Here is a 14857-nt window from a genome sequence, read left to right as displayed (position 1 = left end):
TCTCATTACAAGACAAATCACACAAAAAATGCTTTGTTGAAGGGAGTAACTTTAAATAGAAAATATTGTGTTAAAGTAACTAGAACTAATTGTGTGGAACCACTGTCCATAATTGACTTGAGTAAGTTTAAAGAGTAATTTTTTTTGAGTGTGTGTTTGTCTTCAAAAATCTAGGGGTTCTTAATTTAAACACATTTCTCTAACTTATGCAGCTATGTAAACCTGGGTTCTCCACTAGCATTCAAAGAAAATAAACTTTTGGTGCTTTCATCAAAGTTTGGCAGAGCTGCAAAAACTGATGTCAATGATGCCAGACATATATATATATATATATATATATAAAAATTAAACACTTACGGAGGCATGTACAGCAGTTAGGTGAGACAGCACCTTCTCGACTGGATGAAAGTGTAGAGGATTTTGAAGCTTAGGCATGTCATGTTCATTGCATTACATGTTTGTAAGTACATATCCATAACCTATATTTAAAAATATGTACGAAATTAATGAAGTCATGGTTTTTTTTGTAAGTAATATACATAATTTAAGAACATATCATTTAAAATGTGCACACAATGTTTTTATATTTAATTTATATATTGCATATACATTAATCAAAATTATATTTTATATATATATACACATTTCATTTTAAATGTAAAATATATACTAAGACTATACAAAAACATATAAGGGACATATATATGTCACATATATTTAAGCAGTATGCTATGCATATATGTTTAGTTTGTATATTGAACATATATACAAAGAAATATATGTCATGTATATTGAAAATTATATATGTGACATATAAAAAAAAACACTATTATACATACATAAAATATATGGGCTAGTTTTATATGTCAATATATGAAATTGTTCCATTTTCTAATAGGTTTTATATATGGGCAGATATATATGTACATATATGTTTTCCCTTTCTATGTGGATATATTTAATATATGTATATTTCATATGTGTACATATATTACATTTCCGTATGGGTGAATGAGCAGAAATCTGTAAGAAATGCATTGATCTGTAGATAAAATAAAAATGTACTGTTATTTTCATCACAAACAAAATTTGCACAGCAGAATACAGTAATTATATTAATGCTGACATCCATGTTATTAGTTTGGCATGTATGTGGTAGGAAAAAAAAGTTTGCACACACTTGCCTATGCCACTTTGAAACTCTCCTGTTATTTTATTTTTTATTTTAATATAGGCTACGCCATGAACATAACATTTCAAACATACTGAAATACTTTAGCCACGGAGCGGAGGTGGAGCGGTGTTTCTGGTATCACTGAGCGCGGAGTGGAGCAGGAGAGGGAAATTGTGAACCCGGAGCGGAGCTGGAGCGGAGTGATTATTAAATGCTCTGAGCGCGGAGGGGAAATTGTTGCCACTCCACTTCGCTCACATACTCTGGTCTGGATGAAACGCTAAGGCGGCGTTTTCAAATATATCCACTCTGGGACCTGGTTTCAAAACGCCAGATCCGTGTGGATGAAAATGCCAAATGCCGAATCTGCTAAAATATTTTTGCGCCGAAAAAATGTAAATCTCGGACACCCTATCAAACGTCATTGGATAGTGCAGGAAGGAAGAGGAGGAGGAGGAGGCAGCGGAGGAGGAGGATGATGAGGCGCGTATTGACAGACCTTAAAGAATAATAAAGATAAAAAAATATATATATGTTCAGTTTTTTGTCTTATTTTTGTTCTTGTATTATTTGATTTTTCGGTCCCACTTTATATTAGGTGGCCTTAACTACTATGTACTTACATAAAAAATAAGTACAATGTGTTCACATTGTATTGTAAAACACTTTTGCTGCTATTGAGGTGGGATAGGGGTAAGGTTAGGGAGAGGGTTGGAGGTATGGGTAAGTTTAAGGGTGGGTTAAGGTGTAAAGTATGGGTCAACAGTGTAATTATAAATGTAATTACAGAAATTAAATACAGATGTAATTACATGTCGTTTTTTTTAAATATAAGTACAATGTAAAAACATGTATGTACACAATAAGTACATTGTACTAAATTATTAATTAAAATGTAAGTACATAGTAATTAAGGCCACTTAATATAAAGTGGGTCCGATTTTTCTTGTAAATACATAATCTACATTTCTATATTTTGGACTTTTATTTATGTTGTCAGGTTTTTGTCTTATTTTTGTTATTGTACTATATATTTTTTGTTTTTTACTATTTATTGATCTTGAGTAAGTAAATAATGTACATTTCTACATTTTGGACTTTTATTTATGTTGCCTAGCAGCTATGGATTTTAATTTTACTATTATAGGTGAACATATAGGTACATATATAGGTGCATATATGTACCTATATAGGTATATGTATGCACATATATATGTGGACATATATGTGTAAATATATGTGTAAATATATGTAGGAAAACGGCCAATTTTATATATGTCACATATATTAAAAACCTATATCAAAACCTATATTGAAACATATATGTTTATACAGGTTTTTTCCATGTGGGTTAAAAAGGTACACATCTTGGTACCATATTTGTACCTTAAAAAGTACAGATAATGTGTTCATATTAGTACCTAAAAGTATACCTTTTGAAAGATACTGTTCCAGTGACCGCTTTTGTACAGTGACAGTGATGCCAATTTTCATTCGGCACAATGCAAAGAGTTAAAAGACAACCACGATGTCACTTTAAGACCATCCTGAGATTCAATCCCATAAACTTTGAGTTAATAGCACAGATGACCCACTTTGTCACACCATCAACATCTATACCAGAAGTAAATAGAAATAAATCAATCAATAAATCAAGACAGTTATACAAACATATCATATTAAAAATATTTTATAATATTCAGTGTTTGCAACTTGCAAGTAATTGAAATCATTTTCAGACCAATGGGTTTAGAGTTAAGCAAAAGTAAAAAGGGGCTTGGTGTTTGACCCCTACAAATCTGAACACTCATTTTTGTAAAAAAAAAATTTATTTTTGTCAAAATGTTAATACAGTAGATCATTGAAAAGGACAACCACAATTTTGTAGTAACTCTGAGTGGATGTTTGAAATCAGCACTAAAAACACAAAGAGAAAAACTCATTACAGGTTGAACATGGAGCTGATCAGCTGTGCATTATACATCAGACATATTATGAAGTTATATCTTCTTCCCTTGCTTGTCAAACACCATAGTTTCATGCTTAAGTGTTTCATATTCTAGTTTGTTTTGTTGAAGACTGTATATGTATGTGTCCAGATAACCAGGCCCGTCGCAACAAGGCAGGCAAACCAAGCAATTGCTTGGGGCCCCGAGCTGGCCTGGGGCCCCAAGACAACGACTGGTTAAGAATACAATGCAACGACACTGTGTGAGCGCCCCTTTCATGGTCAATGCAGTAAAGTGTAATGACACTGTTATCGGGATCCCCTTCAAGGGGGCCCCTCTCAGTAGTCGCTGACAGCAGCCAGCCAATGTGATCTCTGCTACCGGTAAAATACAAAACCTCCTCGGCAGTCATAAAGCGGAATTATGCTTCAGGAAGCCAGAAGAGAAAGAAGAGAAAGGAAGAGGAGGATAAGAAAAAATAAGATAGTGGTAAGTGATAAATTACACTGGATAAAATAGCTCTACTTGTCAGTCTTGTACAAATGGTGTAATTTTGCAGCAGGTAGGCTAGCAAAAATATGTTTATGTTAGTTAATGTTACCTGCCTGACGGCAAATGCTGCTTGTAACGAACAGTTAGAGCAACTTTTTTTCCGAACTGACGGAATATGGTTACTGTAATATGTTTTTTAATGGGATAAGTGAGACGCAGATCTGTTCCAGAATCACTGTTTATGAAGTGAAGTGAAAGTGACATTCAGCCAAGTATGGTGACCCATACTCAGAATTTGTGCTCTGCATTTAACCCATCCGAAGTGCACACACACAGAGCAGTGAACACACACACACACACTGTGAGCACACACCCAGAGCAGCGGGCAGCCATTTATGCTGCGGCGCCCGGGGAGCAGTTGGGGGTTCAATGCCTTGCTCAATGGCACCTAAGTCGTGGTATTGAAGGTGGAGAGAGAGCTGTACATGCACTACCCCCACCCACAATTCCGGCCGGCCCAGGACTCGAACTCACAACCTTTCGATTGGGAGTCTGACTCTCTAACCATTATCGTATTTAATGACATGACATTGCTGTAGCTTTGTAATAGGTTTTGATGGAAGTGGCATAGCAAATAGCATGCTATACTATTCCACCGTGATAATCTATTTACCAAATGGGGGTTATGAAAACCACACAATAAATTATGTGCATCAAACATTAGCTTGGGATGTTTTTAAGCATTGGTAGTGAAAGCAGCTTCCTGCATCCCTTCCCTTCTAATATCAAAATATGGAAATGCTAACATATATTTAAGTTTTCAGTAAACTTCATAATAAGTAAAAATACTGTTTGCTAACAGTTAAATGACAATTAACTAAAGATTAATTAACTATCAATTTACCATTTATTAATGATTGTTATTATAAAGTGTTACCATCTTTTCTTTCTCCCTCAAGGTGCTTTAATTAAATTTCTCAGCCCTCAGGCTCTTCCTAAGGATACCTCCACTGATGAAGGTAGAGTGAATTTCTCTAACTTAGTTAGCAACTATGGTTTTGGGAAACGCACCCCTGAGCTGTTATATTGACCTCTTTCAATATGCTAACAGAAAAACGTACTTCACAGGTAATTTCAGATTTTTGTCCTTTAATTATTTTCCCAGCTACACCATCAACTTCATCCTCAACATCAACAGATGCATCACTTCTCAGTGCTGATGTTTCCTCTATATAGCCAAGGTACCACAAGCTCTATAATTATAGCTGGTATCCTGCACAGCCCAGAGTTTAAACTGATAAGTGTGTGCTGTCGTATTATTAGAAAACAAAAACAGTGCAAATCACTATTGAATTCCCACCAAACTATTTTTTCAAGCAGTATTTGCACTGTAAACCTTTTTTTATTTATATAAAGTGTGGGTGAACTTAAACTGTATGGTTATGCTGTGGTTCCTGTAGGCTTTGCGTGCGTGCGGGGGGTCGGGGGCCTCTATGTCCATTTTGCTCGGGGCCCACAAAATCCTTCAAACGGCCCTGCAGATAACCATTATCACATCTGATTGATATTTTATGTATTTTGACAAAGCAGAGAGAACTGGTTAACAAATGTCTGAAGACAAGCAGATGACAAAAAATTAATGTAAGTATACTATTGAACATATAATGAAAAACAAAACTATAAAAAAAAAAAACACCATTACAAAACAAAAAAAACGATAATTTATTCACTGAATCACTTGATCATATAAGAGCAATTATCATACACTGAAATACATTCAGTAAAAATAATACTCACAGAACACAAGAGGAAGTTGACAGAGCTTCATACTGACCGAATGGTGACAGTTGGTTAAAGACACAGAAAGTGTTAAAGCCTCAAGACTTCCTGAAACCTGCAGTCAGATCTTTAGAAACATCACAACAGATTAAAGACACGCAAACGTACCTCATGTGTTACACAAGATCTTTTGACAATCTTATAACATATTTTCAGAAACTGTCACTCTGACAAATGTGCAAATTTTCTACAGAAATATTGCCATAAATCATGCTCCTCTCACACTGATTAATGTCACTGAACTGAAATAACAAACCAAACCACAACTAAGCTCATCTCTGTCTATCTCTATTCTATCAGGCTTATGTGTTTAAAAATACACAGTTTAATATTCATATTTCATACACCAAGACAAAGGATGGGAATCTTGAAATTTAATAAGTCTGATTGGGATGCCTCTTAATACATTTTTCTCCTTAATTCAAAATGATTATTATTTTAGTTCTTTTGAGGAAGAAAACTTTTCTCAATGATGTCAGAGGTGTCTGGGCTCCAAGTGCGAACCCTAGTGTTGAAACGTCGACACAGTGTTGAAGTGACTAACTGAAAGGGAACTATTATTATTATTATTTATTTATTTTTTGTCCCTTTATTTACTAAGAAATAAAAAAGCATAAGAAGGCAATGATTAGCTCAGAGTTCTCCTTATTCCTGTTTCTAAAGTGTTTCATGTCACTGAACCCGCTCACAACCCTTATGAAAATTAACCATGGTTTTATAATTGTAAAACTGTAGTAACAAGGTTGCCTTATAAATTACCATTTGTATAGCCACAGTTTTAAATACCACGGATAAATTACGGTTAGTGTTGTCAAAGATACATCAAAATGTGTTTTAAAATAAAATACCAAATACCTTAATTTAAAGTATCAAAATATATCATCCACACCAAGTATCAAAATAAATGACTGTATTTTTTGTATTTTTTTAAATACTTTCACAAGGCAGTATGAAATATCTTCACTGTAGTGGACAGCACATTTCAGGGCCCAGTTTATGTTGGGGCCCCTCTCTGGCCACAATAGTGGACAAAGGTTTGCTATATTTTGATTGGATCTTGGTGGACTAACATAAGCAAACTGTCAAACGCCATCAGATAAATATGCCAGGACAACAGCTAGACACCTGCTAGATGGAAAGAAGAAGATCTTTGGTACAAAGGACAAGACTTCCTATTGGTCAAAATGCAGTTTCTGCCCTTCACACACCAATAGACTGATTACTCCAGTTTTGGCCTGTGACCGCCATAAAAATTCCTTATGACCTCTGGACGGAGCAGCAATGGGTGAAACAAAGAGGGATCACAGAGTTCCATGCAAATCCATTCATAACCTTTAACTGATGCAAACTACAACACACGTCTTATTCAGAGAACTAAGTATTCTCAGTGACAGTGACGTGTAGTGCAACATCTTACACAAACTCAGCTGTTAATGGACAAATGAATGCGTGCATGACAGTTCAATCTTTTCCCATCATGTTTGGACTTAATGTGTCGCTAATATTGCTAAAGGTATTATGGTTTTGGTTTGGTAAGGAAGAAATACCCTGGTTCATTTTTAGTCACACTTTTCTGAATGTGTGTCATTCTGAGCCTCGGGCAATAACAGATACCAAGTCCTAAGTCTCCAGCTTTGAGGCAGAAACAGATACAACCACGTTCTGAGCCTCCAGCCTGCGAGGAAAGAGGAAAAACTTCATTCCAAGTCTTCGTCCAGCGAGACAACAACAGATGCAGCACATCCTGAGTCTCCAGCCTTGAGAGACAAAGCGGATGGACCAAGTTCTGAGTCTCTAGCCCATAAAGGCAGAAGACATGCAGACATCTGCAACAAGGTTAAGCTCCGGCAGCATGTGTACCTTCATTCCAAGGTACCCTTGCTTGAGTGTTCAAGGTTAAGGACCTTCTGCACCTACTACAGGGCCACATCTGTGTGTCCATCAGCATCCTCCAGCGCTTTATGTTCAAGACTGTCGAAACGGATTCCTGCTCCTTTCCCCACTGCATTGCTACCAGCACAACCAGTGGATGAAGTCATCGCTACCGGACTGCTCACTCAGTCACAGAGAATGAAAATATCACTTATCCAAACCTCTTCAGAGGGCTTGGCAATGTTAGATATTATCAGTATATGATTTTTCTAATTTACATTTTATATTATATAGCTGACTGCAGCAATATTGCAAATCTAATTTACAAATAAATAGCAAATTTTAATATTATTAATATTATTAATATTAATATTAAATAGCAAATTTTAATTTACAGTAAATATTGTTCTGTGTAATCATTATGTAATGTTTAATAGGTACATTAACAAGCACATATAATCTAAGATCATTTTCACTCAGAAAATTTTCTAGATATGTGAATGAATTATTAATTAAAGTAATTATAACGCGTTTTACTACTTTTGAGGTTTGTGATTTAAAACCCTTTAAAACTCACGTATAACATGCACATTCTCAGCTAGTTTGTAACAGTTAGTGTAGAATCACTTATGTGATGAAATATAAGAATCTCACCTTCAGTGTGTCCAGAGTGAATGTTTAAAATTAACAGTAAGTCCTAAATGACGTGACATTCAGCCAAGAATGGTGACCCATACTCAGAATTCGTGCTCTGCATTTAACTCATCCAAAAGTCCACACACACACACACACCCGTAGCAGTGGGCAGCCATTTATGTAGGGCGCCCGGGGAGCAGTTGGGGGTTCAATGCCTTGCTCAAGGGCACCTAAGTCATGGTATTGAGGGTGGAGAGAGAACTGTACATGCACTCCCCACACCTACAATTCCTGCCGGCCTGCCTGCCTGCCTGAGAATATGTGTTTCCTCAAATGTAAAAATAACCATGTGGATATTTTAGTTAATTTTATTCTGCTCTCAGTTTCAAATTTAGCCCTATTCCATGATCTACAGTAGAGGAATAAATAAAGACAGTTACACATGCACACAATCTTTCACTGTAATGATTACATGTATAAGCGTTATATATGTTTAATGCAATTTAAAAATATTTTATTTGTTTTTATTTCAAGCTTATATTATTCTATAAATATCAACTTTGTAAATACTGTTAAAAAATTGCTACATAAATATAGCTTTACTAATGTACCAAATTAAAGAACCTTCACATCCTATGACTTTTAAGAACTGTAATATTTTAATTGATCAAGTTATGAAGTGATATAATATTAGTAATATTCTAATGTATAATGGTTGGGGGTTTTCTGTTTTTATGTATGTATGCATGTATATATTTATATTTTAATTGTGGTACTGGAGGTATTTTTAATGTCCCGGTCCGGAAATAAAGAAGCAGAAACTTCTGAAACCAGTTCAGTGTCCCAACTGAATGTCCAGCACAGATCAGAGTCACTGAATCTCCTTCAGTCAACCACTTCTGTGGAGAAACACTTAAAACTGTCTGGACTCTATCTGAAATAGATAAATAACTCATTTAATAACATTTAAAGTGTGTGGACTGGTATTCTCTACGTTATGAGGACCCCATAAGTATAGTATTACCAGTTAACTTTTACTTTTTTTTTTTGGTTCGCATGAGGTAAAAAACATATAGTAAGTCATTCAGAATGAAGTATTTTGAAAATCTAAAAATGTCTATATTTTTGTGTTAAGGGTAGGTTTTGGGTAAGGTGATAGATGATACAGTTTATACAACAAAACCATTACGCTTATGGAGATTCCCCAACTCCCAGTAATGATAAAAATACCAGTGTGTGAATGTGTGTGTGTATAAAGATATAATCAAACTCACCTGATACTGTCCGTGTAACTTCATCACTGATGTTTGATGTTCGTGATCCTCCTCTCTCTGCTCCATAACAGGAGTATTTACCTGTGACAGACTCAGTAATAGGACTGAATGTGTGTTCCTGTAGTTCACTGAAAACACTGTTTGAATCATCTTTATACCAGCTGTACTGCCAGCTAGTGACTCCTTCACCATCAATGTCACATCTGAGAGTGACTATCTCTCCTCTGAATACATGTTGAGCAGGTTTAATCCTCACTTTGGCTTTTGTTCTTTCTATACAATGACAATACTTTACAATTAAAATAATGTGCTGTTTTTTTTACCATTGCAAACTAGTTTCTGACCAGTAGGTGGTGCTGTAAAAATTCATTTTTAAATTAAAGTGAAGTGAAGGAGAAGAGACATGTGGCCAAGTATGGTGATCCATACTCAGAATTTGTGTTCTGTATTTAACCCAAGTTCGCACACACACACACACAGTAATGAACACACACACAGAGACATATTGCTGCAGCACCCGGGGAACAGTTGGGGAATTTTACTGCCAGATCTGAGAGGTTGTGAGGGACGACTTGACGTTGTGCAGCGAAACTGAAGTGCAAAAGTAAATATGTCGTAAACATTTGTGTATGTCATTTTCTTTATGTGAATGTCATTCTACACGTTTGTAAAACTTCCAATTCAAAACACGTGTGTATTTGTCTGTGACAAATTGAAAGATTCAGCTTTTCACATCAGAGCTGTGAGTGTAAATTTCAACTTACAAATGTACAAATATTAACATGACAAGTTCTCACATTCATATTTTCAACCTCTCGAGTTTAGCTACTGATTTACCTCCATAGCTAGTAGCCTAATCTTTTATTATCCTCACAGCGCATCATGTATGTGGTGATGCCCTATGAAATTAGTGTGGGGCAAATTAATTGTAGTTTAATAAAAAAAAAGTAAACAATAATAATAAAAGGCATAATAATAAGAAGAATGTAACATGCCTACATTAATTGTAAATACCAGATGCCAAAATGTGATGCTTTCGACAATATCTTCTGGCTATAGTCCAGCACAGTAAGTGGGATGAATTAATGCAAATTCCCATTTAGTCTAGACTAGAACTACATCGTGTTCACACACATGTGCACATAATGCCTCTGTACTTCAGATTTCTCCCAATATGAGGACAGGACACTTGTCAGTTAATAAATGGGAAAACAAAGGAACTGGCATTACTTTTTTGAAAAAGTAACTAGATATTTTCTTATAAATTAAAAAGTAACTTTTTTTTACTAGTTACTTGAACAAAAGTAATCTGATTATGTAACCCGCGTTACTTGTAATCGTTACACCCAACACTGAGTACTGTATAGGTCAGCTACTCAAGATTTAAATGAGATTTAAGAAAATGTGTGTTTTGTCCCGATTAATTTAGATACTCATGTGGGCATAAAATGATGCCTCATACTTGAGTAGAGATATATCTCAACAGCCTACAGAATGCAAATGCATGCCATATTACAGATCAAAATAAATCAACTAAAATAAAATAGCATAGATAGTCAAACGGTGGCGTGCTGTCACCACCGTCCAGTATTGAACTGCAACACTTAGCAATACATTTACTGTGTACACAGTGGAAAACCCCCCAAAGCGAGCCATGTCCAGTGAAAAAGTGGCATCATAAACCAAATTATTTAATTACGCATAAAACATTATAAAACATTATTATTTATGGTATACAGCAGCTGTTATATTTTGAAGAATATACAGCTTTGATTACCATTGACATTCACTGGAAAAAAATATTTAGTTACAATGATTAAAAACTGATTATTATTAATCATTAAATTATTGAATAATAATAATAAAAATAATAAAACACTGAGACATTTCTATAAATTGTATGTGTTCCAGTTAAGAAAGAAAGTCATACAGGTTTGGAATGAAATGAGTGTAAGTGATGAGAGAATTTACATTTTGGGGTGAACTGTCCTTCTTGTGTAACTGGGCCCAGACCTTCTGTAGGTTTGTAAAGGTTATGTTGGGCTGTAGATTCAATCTGCTCTGTAGTCCTATCTGTGACATTTAATGGTGTCTTTTCCTTTTAAATATTATAATATTGGGGTATGTGTGACTCGAAGGTTTGTCATTCTTCCTATATTTTATGACTTACCACCAATGTGAATTGAAAAAAAATAAATAAATAATATATATATATATATATATATATATATATATATATATATATATATATATATATATATATATATATATATATATATATATATATATACTGGCAGGTAAAAACATTTGAATAACTTATAAAACATTTGAATAACTCTATTGTACAGAATATGACATATTTGTTAAAGGTACAAGCCTAAATAGCTGATTTACAGACTAGAATCACACTTAGAAATAATAAAAGCAGACAATTTGTAGTGAATGCATGTGAAGTTAAAACTGGTTTAAAATAAAACATTTGTTGATAAACAAAAAATGCTTATTAAAGAAGCATTGTTTCCTGTCAGGCAGCTTTAAATACAAGGAAACTATAATGGAGAGTTCATGAGACTAATACCAATGCTTGATGGGGTTTTCATCTGGCTTTCAGTTTCTTCCCAAGCATGCACCTAATGAATGAAATATATTAATAAAGCAATGGAAACTAAATAAATAAATAAAAATTACTTGTCCTGTCCTTCTAGTCTTTTGTTTGTGTTCATGTTTATTATCAGATACTGTATATGTCTTTTGGCACTGGTGTCATTTAAAAACATTATCCTTGCTCATAAAAATGACTAAAAGTGTTTATAATAGAAATGCATTTAAATACCAATACAATCATATCCTATAAAACAATATTATTACTATTATATTCTGTCTGTTGTTTGAATATCAGGTAACCAATGAAAATAATATATAAGCAAAAGGCATTTTATCAGTTAAAACTGAGATTCATATTCCATAAAAGATGTAGTTAAAATCGAAGCCATGTGTTCGTTGTGCTCTGGCAAATGCATGAATAAACTCAATCCCCAATGTCTCCGGGGCATATTCCATCCAGTGTTAGAGCTCGTCCGTTATCGGCAGGGATGAGAATGAGATGAGAAAACTAATGTAACTATTACTTTTAATATTGAGAAAAAAGCTCTTCACATTAAGAACAACAATAAACTACCAACAACAACACAACAAAGCAGCCTTTAAAACATGCCTAAAAGAGAAGGTAAGTTATTTATCTACAACATAAAAGAAGTGTGCTTAACGGTATTGAATGTACTTCAAATCTTAAAAGTGTATTTTTAAAACACTGGATTTGCAGAAAAGGCTTCACTTTCATGACTTTTAAAAAGTGCACCTTGTAATTATGACAAATACAAATTTTAAATAATTTGTTTTCATTTGGTATAATATTCTTTTGTCGTGCTTTAAAGAATTACACTTATTTTGATGTGTTGACTAACATATTAAAGCAAAGGTAAAGTGCTTGATTATATTATAACTGTAGTGTTATTCAATATTATATTTCAAGTTAATATATTTTAAGCGTGCTAAATTGCAAATTCACATCATTACAAATATATTTAAATACATAGAAATAATATTAAAGTATGTTTGTTGGTTTATGCTTGTGCTTGTGAGTTTATTCTTAACAAACAAAAAATTGTATGTCATAATAAAGGTAATTATGAAATTTTATAAAGCTGTATGAAGCCCTGCATAAGTGGGTCAAAAATGATTTAATATACATTTAAACTATATGTGTTTTTCATCAGATTGTAAATAACATGCAATACGGACAAGTCTAATCAAATTAAAAAATATATATATTATTATAAAATATTTAACTTGTCAGCTCTATCAGCTAATATCACTGTATAGATAGGCTACTTAATAATTTAAAGGGATAGTTTGCAAAAAAAAAAAAAAAATGACATTATTTACTCACCCTTATTTTGTTCCAAAACTGTATTATTATTTTTTTTCCTTGGAACAAACATGGAGATGTTTCAAGCTACTCCACACCTCCAAGAGCTTTGGGTAGGACACAAAAATACCATAAAAGCACTGGAAAATCTTAGAAAATCTTCCCTTCAATTGCAGCTCTCAAATATCATTCTCCATTCTACATATTTGAACTGGTGTGTTGTGTACCATTGTGGCCAATAGCATGAAGCCAGAACAAATGCAAATTACATTTTACAGTTATGACATGGGGGAAGATTTTCAGTGAATAATTTGGGACATTAAATTTTGGGTCAACGATTCCATTTACATGTACCCTGTGTTTCATTCCTAATAGACTTTGGTGATGTGGAACTAAGGATATTGGTTATCGGGAGCAGTGGGCCATCTCAGTTCCTTCTCACCAACTTTATTTTGGGAAGAGAGGAGTTCTCTGAGGAAGTCTGTAGCATTGCGAGCAGCCAGAAAAACGTGGGCGAGATAGTAGGAAGACGGGTCGCAGTAGTCAACGGACCGAACCTGTATGACAAAGGCATGTCAAAGTCCAAGATGAGGAAAGAGCTGAAAAAATCGATGTGCTTGTCGACTCCTGGACCTCATGCCATACTCATCACATTCGACCTGGAGAAGATCTGCCCCAACGATATGAAGACTCCCAAGCTGGTTAAGGATAAATTTGGAGAGAATGTCTTGAATTACACAATGATCCTCTTGGTTTACGATGGGCATCTGAGAGGCAGAGCGCTTAATGATAAGGTCATGAGAACAGACTGGCATCTGAGGGAACTCGTGGAGCAATGCAACTGCCGCTACCACGTCTTCAGTAAGAACTGGAGGAACCGCAGCGGGAGCCGGGAGCTCCTACATAAGATCGAGCGGATGCTGCAGACTATGGGCGGACACCATTATGTTAACAGATCTTACAAGAGGGCAGAGGAAAGCGTCAGAAATGAGGAGAGAAAGCTACGCAAGAAGAGACGGTCTGAGACCGAGCGGACGTGCCGGGAACTGGAGGAGCAGTTTCAGGGGGATGAGCTATGCTGGCAGATGGATACCGTCAATGCGAGGGTGGGGGCAGAAATCAGGGCCGAAGCCGAGCTGCAGAACGGCTGGCTCAGGACTTCACTGGCTGTGGGATTGGGGCTGGGGTTTGTGGCTGGAGCCGCCATGGGAATGATCGTGTGCTCTGTGGAAGGGCCAGCAGGAATGGTGGTGGGAGGGGCTGTGGGTGGTGTCATGGGCGGGGCTTCAGGTGCTGCTGCACAGCTGGCCATTGAACACTTGGATGACAGAGTGGGAACACATTCAGCCAATTTTAATACAGTTTTTGTAAACCGCTTCTATCGGGCACCTCCAGTCTGAATGCAGTGAAGAACAGAAAGTGAGATGCTTTATGGAACTCAACACCTCCAACAGCTTAAAAAAAAAAGAAGAAGTTTTTTTTTGTTTTTTAGTCCACGTGTTGAAGGGAAACCCCCATGCCTTTTTTTTTTTTTCTCTGATGATGTGATCAAGCACCTTTCCGTTTTTAATAAAAATGTATATTGCGTTTACAGCTGCCATGTTTAAGTGTATTTTTTGAAGTGTGACAGTAGCGGATATACATAAGTCAAACTAATTTAGAATTATTATTTTTTACCACATTAGAGCTGGTG

At 35.2% G+C, this 14857-nt stretch overlaps 1 protein-coding gene across 1 annotated transcript; it reads left to right on the top strand.

Moving 5' to 3' along the window:
• Positions 1-12446: 12446 nt before the first annotated feature.
• Positions 12447-14650, top strand: LOC127943182 (GTPase IMAP family member 9). The gene is made up of 2 exons (XM_052539418.1): positions 12447-12462; positions 13540-14650. Exons 1-2 carry the CDS (start codon positions 12447-12449, stop codon positions 14562-14564), a joined length of 1041 nt encoding a protein of 346 aa, XP_052395378.1. The 3' UTR covers positions 14565-14650.
• Positions 14651-14857: the final 207 nt, after the last annotated feature.

Source organism: Carassius gibelio, chromosome A3 (assembly GCF_023724105.1).
Source record: "Carassius gibelio isolate Cgi1373 ecotype wild population from Czech Republic chromosome A3, carGib1.2-hapl.c, whole genome shotgun sequence".
NCBI lineage: Eukaryota > Metazoa > Chordata > Actinopteri > Cypriniformes > Cyprinidae > Carassius > Carassius gibelio.
This window is presented reverse-complemented; position numbering and strand designations above follow the sequence as displayed.